Here is a 7,263-nt window from a genome sequence, read left to right as displayed (position 1 = left end):
GTTCTCCAGCTCCCTGTGCCAGTAGTGCTCAGGATAACAAACATCAGGATGTGCAGTTACCACTGCTTCACGCGCTCTCATGAGTTCAGGTCACTAATGGTAGGAGGGACAGCAAAAGAAAGAACAGTTCTTCATATTTAGGATCTGGCATATTACATGCCCACATGCCTGACAGTTAAGTAGCAGAGGGAATCTGACAGCTTGTCAGTCAGAACGTGGAATGATTTGATGCAGTGCTCTATTATTAACATGCAGACGTGCAGACAGGACTCTCCACCACTATTCTTGGAGACCCTTGTACTGTGTAGCACCAGTCCTCCCTCGCAGATGGGATGAGGCTAAAAACAGGCAGTGCCTTCCAAGCCTCCAGCCCATCCCCTTACACTTTACTCAGATTTAACTTCCACATCAGTCATCAAGCCTTCTTGGAGTTGGAATTTGGTAAAGAACATCTTTTACAACCCATGTCCCCTCTACTCTTGTGCTCAGGAGGTTGCCAGGGACAGCAGTGATTGTGCAAAGTACGCTCTAAATTTTACGAACAACAGGTAGGTAGTACTGGTTGTTTGTACAGCTAGTGTCATGTCTTTGTATTTAGACACATACGCTCTGTTTCTAAAGTGGATTGTAATATCCCTAGATATTTAAGAAAATAAAAGTCAAAGCTACGTTTTCTGCAAGGCACACTACAGAACAGGACGCACACTTCCCTGCCCAGCTTTGTGGCAACGCCAACAGAGCTGCAAGAGTCCCAAGCCGGCCAGCCAGCACAGAGGCACAAGTGAAGAGAGGAGCCAGCTGTACCCAAGTTTGGACAGCACACACTGCAAGGTCTGTGTAACAAAGCAGAAATGAGGAACAAGGCACAGTGGATGAAAAAAGTGTATTTATCTCTAAGCCTAAACTCAGGAATATGAAATATGGACTACCTGCTAAAAGAAAATGATCAGCCAGGAAACTGTGAAAGGTCTGCGTGGAGCCCAAAGACAATTAAGTTCCCTACCAGCACTCATAGATTTCAAACTTTGGAGAAAGCTTACAGAAAAGAGCAGCCTTTTCTTTCCAAACCCCATCATATTCCACATGCAATCAGCAGCAGCTTTTAAGGGAAAACTGAAGTGTCAGTATCTATATCTGCTTCCATTATACATTTATGCATTATGAGCTATGACCCTAAAAGCTACATCCAAGGACCAGCTTGCACTGAGGGTGTTGATCGGGGATTAACAAATTAGTAATAGGAAGCAAAAAAGTCTCTAGTACAACTGGATAAAAAAATAAAAAATACTTGAGTGTTCCTGATACAGTCAGACCAAGAGGAAAAAAATGTTTTTCAGAGACAAGTAGAACTTTGGTAGCAATCAACTCTAAAGTGCCTTATGCTTCTTAATTCCTGTGCAAACACTGCTGTGGAGGCAGAATCCCATTTCAAGAGTGTTAAGATGCTCAATTACATAGTAACACGACATAGCAAGGAGGTTGCAGTTACCTTCTCTGCTATCATGCACAGTACAATAGTGATGACAGAGACCATATTCCTAGCTTTCCTTCAGCACTTCATTTCTCTTCCACCCAATCCTGTGATATAAGCATTAAGAGACACATCCAGTCTCCCACCATGGTCTGCAAAGTTCTCCTGTGAGAGCAAAGCACATGAGGAAGGAGGATCTACATCAGATGGTGGCCTTACTTGCCAGAGAAGCAACGAACAGGCTAGCAGGTTCTGCAGTTACTGTCTTCTCCTCCAACACTTTTGCTCAGCAATATCTCATTGCATAAAGGTGGTGAGCACAGAGCTGTTTTTAAAAGGGGCTTCTCAGCATATTACCAGGCTGTGGAAACCCTGCCATTTCCCGTGGCAGTCTGCAAGTGCAGTCCTTCTGGAATCCATTGATCAAATGATGCAAAGATCTCATCCTCCCTTTCCTCTACTTGCAAAAAGGCCTAATCCCCTGTCTCAGAAGGGCTTGCTCCTAGCTGAGCAAGGCTTATTCCTCTGTGGAACTGGGAACTTCCTAGTGCCAGCTGATCACAGCAAGCAGGAGGAGGAGTGAAGCTGGTCATTTCTTGTACAAGTCAGTCAAGATTTCAAGCCCATTTTTTCCATCATCTGTTCATACACTGTCCATGCCATTGCTGCCATCAGAGTGCGCCTGAGGGCACGGGGCACACCACCTCGGAAAAAGCCAACCAACCCGAAGTCCTGCAACAGGAGATAAGCAAAGAGCAATCCATTACAATCTGCCTCTAGTGTTTTAATTTCTCATCATTTATTACATGGAACAGCACAGGATATATTTCAGCTCCGATCCAGATCAGTTTATGAAAGACCCAGGCTTAAATAGCATTTAATGTTCAGGAAGAACCTGTAGCACCGTGCAGTTGCAGGGCTACCCAAGAAAGCAGGAAGAGCAGTGAGTGGAGAAGGGAATGCCAGGATGGGGACAATGGATGGGGAAAGCCACACTCAAGCCCAACAAAGAGAAAGCGAACTTCAGGAAAATGACTTGTCTTTGCTTTAGAGCTTCATATTTACAAAAGTCACTTAGCTATTCTGTAAAAACTGAGATTTGTAAGTACTGAAGTAAAAAACATTCCCATATGAGAAAAATGTACCATGCACAAATAAAGAGATTCCTGTTTAGGAATAGAGTTCAATAGGGAAACAAAGCAAACCTGTCAAGATCTGCCCTTCTGTGGGCAGGAAGGGAAAGGTGGGCATTGAGTACACCCCCATACCATTTCCTGAGATACATATCTGGGCATTTATTTCTCTTTTAGTGTCCAAAGGGCAAAGCATTGTTTTGTAGCCAGTTTGTATCTGAAACTGGCATTTTACGCTACACACTAAAGAATCCCTTTGCCCCAGTGTAGTAACCACAAATGTGCCTACACCAATAAAGCAGAGGTGGCAGCAGCTGTAAGCACAGCTCCTCCAAACCTACATACTAAGCTAAGCTGAAATGAAGTTAAGATGAAACAAGCTAAGTGCTTTCTGTCGCTACCAGTGTAAGAATCAATACGTAACAGACAGAACTGAAGTGAAATAATTCACCAGCCTGAAACATGAAGTGGGTCTGTGTGGAGAGATACTTGCTGGAATATGTCCACCTTTGTGCTCCAGTACTCTGAGCTTGCTCTCCAATTCCCCATCATCTGTAATTTTGTGAAAACAGATAGAGGATTGAGGAATAGCAAGAACAATCATGGAGCAAGTTCACTGCCTTGTAATCCATTCAAGAAGAGCAACAAACACATCTTAGTGACAATGGCCCCTGAAGTAGGGGTGACAAGGAAAAGCAAGGAATGGACTGAAGCTTCGACTGCTTTCAGACCAACCACCAGAGCACTTTCCAGTTATTACTGAACAGGTCTGCACATAAACCAGTGACAAGAGATTCAGCCTGTCTCCCACAGCACGACCCACTCCAGTTTCTGAAAATGCTGACACTGATTAGCCTGACTGTCACATTTGTTCACCTCCTTTAAAAAGCAACAACTTTCTTAGCGTAGCTGTGCTTCTCCAGCAAGGAGATCAGAAGTGAGGCTGTGATTGTGCATATTAGAAGGGATTAACCTCACCTTGTAGATGAAGGCAATGGCTTGTCTTGTCTTGTGGTACTTTTGGGGGGACAACTGCATGTGTGTTTTGATGACATCAGCAGGCTGCGTTGCCAGCGAGGCCAAGATTCCCGCAAAGATCCCACAGCCAAAATTCAGCAAGGGCATGAGCACTGGATCCAACTGGTCTGCAACAGAGCAAGGGAATGCACTCAGATACAAAACAGGTCAGGAATACTCAGGCTGTGTGACAAAGTGAAAAGCTACTGCATGATTAAATCAATATCGGAGTCTAAGAGAAGTTAAAATCCATGGAGAGTAGAGGAAACCTTTCAAGAGGAAAAGAGTCTACTAGTCAAAAGTTAGCATGATTAAAAAGCCTCACTTCCTGGGGAACTAAATTTGACAGGAACTCAGAAAAGGAAAGATGGTTTAGTGGAAACTGATCAGTATACAAGACAACCAGCAGCAGAAAGCACCACTGAAGACATCCTCTCTTTCAACTGTTCACTAACCCACCTTATGCATCAGTATTCATAAAGACAATCAATCTATTTAGGGCCCATTTCCATTTCTACACTGACCTGAGCTATAGGTCTACAGTTCTCCACAGGAAAATGTGACTGTCCCACCTAAAGCCCTACCAGAGACTAATTTAACTACTGAGGAAGAGGGCAATAAGCAAGGCACGCAGGCAGCCAACTGCAGGGCAAGATGTGAGAAGAGAAACATTTTTCATTACAGCCTCCAACGTTCAGCCTTACCCTGAGGTGTGAGTTTTTTGGTCTGTGTGTAGAACATCAGGTAGATGCCAGAGAAGGGTGCGTCCCGCAACAGCGTTGCAGTGAGCCCACTGAACATGCCACGAGCCCCTTCCGTCTGATAGATATTCTTCAGAGCTCCATATACACTCCCATAGCCAAATCTTCCACTCTGCAAGGGTAGACAACAGTCAGTCATACATGTGACAGGCACAGGCCAAGGAGACCTACACACACCCTGAGGTGTGTGGACCCCTGACAGCATGCAAGCAAATGGTACCACGCACTTAATATGATGCTCGAGGTGGCAGCACGGAGGACAGCCCAAGGCAAAAAGTGGGTTTCATCTACCTCAGCCTTTAAAACAAACCTTTGGGAAGGTAAAATATTAAAGATGCTACACAAATGTTGTATACAACTGAAACTTAAAAATCTCAGGGTGAATTCTGTTTCATCTTACACTTCTTGCCTAAATATCAGTGTGTGGCATTTCCTGTGCAATGTGCGAACCAGGATGAAATCAGGACTACATCCCTGGCTGCACCCAAGTGGCAGCAACCCTCTCCAGACAGAATTTCTTCTTCATCACGAGGAAGGCATGTGACATCATTAACAGGGAACTAATTAAGAAGTCATACTCACCTCATATCGGGTCTTCACTACAGTCACTGGCAACATGCAAATCCCAGAAACTGCACGTGCAGTGGCACCCAGAAAGACAGACTCCAGGGCTGTGGGTGAATGGTCCACTAGAAACTTTTGCTTCATCATGTACAAAGTGCTGAAGTAAATCCCAACCCCAGGAATACATCTTGCAAAGGACTTCAGAAAAAACAGAAGCAGATGAAGAAAGAAAAAGCATACATAAGACAAAATGTACTATGGAACATTTCAGAGACTGTTAACAGAAATCTTTGTGGAAAACAAAAAATCACTAAGGCTAACATGCTGAGGAAAGTAGATAAGGTAAAAATCATTTACGTCACTGAGAGCCAATTGATTCAAATGATGGCCGGATTTAACACATTCCTCAATGGCAGTTTTCTAGGAACAAGCTATTCCAAAACAAAATTAAGTTGGTGAAGTTGCCACCCCACATTTGCAAAAGTATTCAAGTGTTCAGCTGCTCTGGACTGCAAAACCACAGGGACTGCCATGACCAAATCAGTGGAATTCACAATATTAACTCCCTAAAGTACAATTTAATCTAAATCACATGGTTTCATTCATAATTGTACAAGAGCTGGCTGTTTAAATCCAGGCAGCCACAGATGGTAATAAACAGTAGGTTTATTTATCTATTTATTTTTGAAGTCTGGGTTAAAACAGCCACTTACTGGAGAGACACCTTTCCAGAGCCCCAGAAGACTCTCAGTACGAACAACCCTAAAGAGCAGTGTTACCATCCCAGCACGACTGGACCTGAAAGGAAGACAAGATAGGAACTGCAGAGACGCCCTGCTTCTGCCCTCTGGCAGATGTACTCTGCAGCCACCCCCTTTCACTCGTATCTCTGTGCATTACCCCAGCACCTCCAAGGTGCTCTTTGTCAACTCAGCCTGGTTTTCTTGGTCGCTCTTTCCAGGGCTTCTCTGACACCTGCTCTCCCACCACTTGTAACGCATGTTAGAGGCCTCTAGTTAGCATTTTTAGTTGCTCACTCCCTTTGTTAGCAGCAGCAGATGTAATCATGGTTGATTACACCAAGCAAACAGGAGTGGCTGCACACATTGAAAAGTTATGTGACAATCGCACAGGATTTTTCAGGCAGAGGACATCCTGTGAAACTGCATGGCAGCCACTCCAGCAAACACTAGTCTTTCAGATGAGTACAGACAAATGCCGAGGTTACATGTTATTAGTGTTCACAAGAGCAGCCATTTTCTCTCTTCTGGAGCAAAATACCAATCCTTCTCCACGCTATAAAAACATACCTCCTATTTCAGAAAGACCCTAAGTATCTGAATCACAACCCCGAACTCCAAGCCACAGCCAGCAAATCAGGCAGGAGCCTATGGTAGAGCACCCCCACACCCACCACGCGTACACATGCCCACTCTCACCCATTCACAGCAGGCTGCAGAGTCTGCAGGCGGGTTTTCAGCAGGTCAAGGGGTTGGAAGAGGAGTGTGGAGCAAGTCCCACTGATGGAGCCACACACGAAGGCCTTTAGGACTGGATGCATCTGCAAGAGGAAGAAGAGGACTTTAAATGGCCATTTAATTAAGAATGGCACAAGAGGAAATATAGCAGCTGATATGTCATATGTTATAAAAAAGGAAGACGAGCTGACCCCAGATGCTAAGGACTGCCGCTCAGACCCTGATCAAGTTTTATTTGTGGTTTTTGATCCCTCTGCCTTTCCCAGGAGATTGTTCCACAAGCTCCTTGCCATTCCAACCACTTTACAAGTATATTAGCAGCCATTTGGTAACCATTTGCCATATCAAAGGAAATGGGTGCCCCCCTTCCCACCACCCCACCAACTACCTGTGCCTTATCCTCAATCCTATCCACTTCTGCTCAGCACCCTGCTGGCAGCGCCTCTAACCCTTCCTCCCCATTACACACCAAGGTCCCCCACTGCCACAGGCACTAGCGGGGTTCTCCCTTACAAGTGCCCACCACCCAAACCCCGTTCAAACGCACCCAAATCAGAGCACAGCCCTGCTCAGCTACGGCCCCGTTTTTCTACCCACACTGTCTGCCACCTCCCAGCACTTCTTGGGTGCTAAGGCAGGAGGCACAAACCATGCAGCAGGGTGATTTTTTTTTTTTTAAACATACAACGGTGTTTTGTTAATGAAAAACGAGTTTCTATGCCACTTGGAGCAGAATGATGGCACAGCTTTTTGCTGCACAGTGGTTTCTGGAGGGGCACGCTCAAGTGCCACTAATGTGTCCTCCCGCAGTGAGCTGCACAAGCCTGCCTTCCACTGCC

At 45.1% G+C, this 7,263-nt stretch overlaps 1 protein-coding gene across 1 annotated transcript; it reads right to left on the bottom strand.

Annotated features, from left to right (window-relative positions):
• Nucleotides 1-2,080: 2,080 nt before the first annotated feature.
• On the bottom strand, nt 2,081-6,507 carry SLC25A38 (solute carrier family 25, member 38). The gene is made up of 6 exons (XM_010284704.1): nt 6,386-6,507; nt 5,660-5,744; nt 4,965-5,144; nt 4,326-4,494; nt 3,583-3,749; nt 2,081-2,203 (listed from the first exon to the last, which is right to left on the bottom strand). Exons 1-6 carry the CDS (start codon nt 6,505-6,507, stop codon nt 2,081-2,083), a joined length of 846 nt encoding a protein of 281 aa, XP_010283006.1.
• Between the last annotated feature and the right edge of the window lie 756 nt (nt 6,508-7,263).

Source organism: Phaethon lepturus, unplaced genomic scaffold (genome assembly GCF_000687285.1).
Source record: "Phaethon lepturus isolate BGI_N335 unplaced genomic scaffold, ASM68728v1 scaffold41023, whole genome shotgun sequence".
In the NCBI taxonomy this organism is placed as follows: Eukaryota; Metazoa; Chordata; class Aves; order Phaethontiformes; family Phaethontidae; genus Phaethon; species Phaethon lepturus.
Note: the sequence above shows the minus strand (reverse complement) of the source record. Positions and strands in the feature narration are given on the sequence as shown.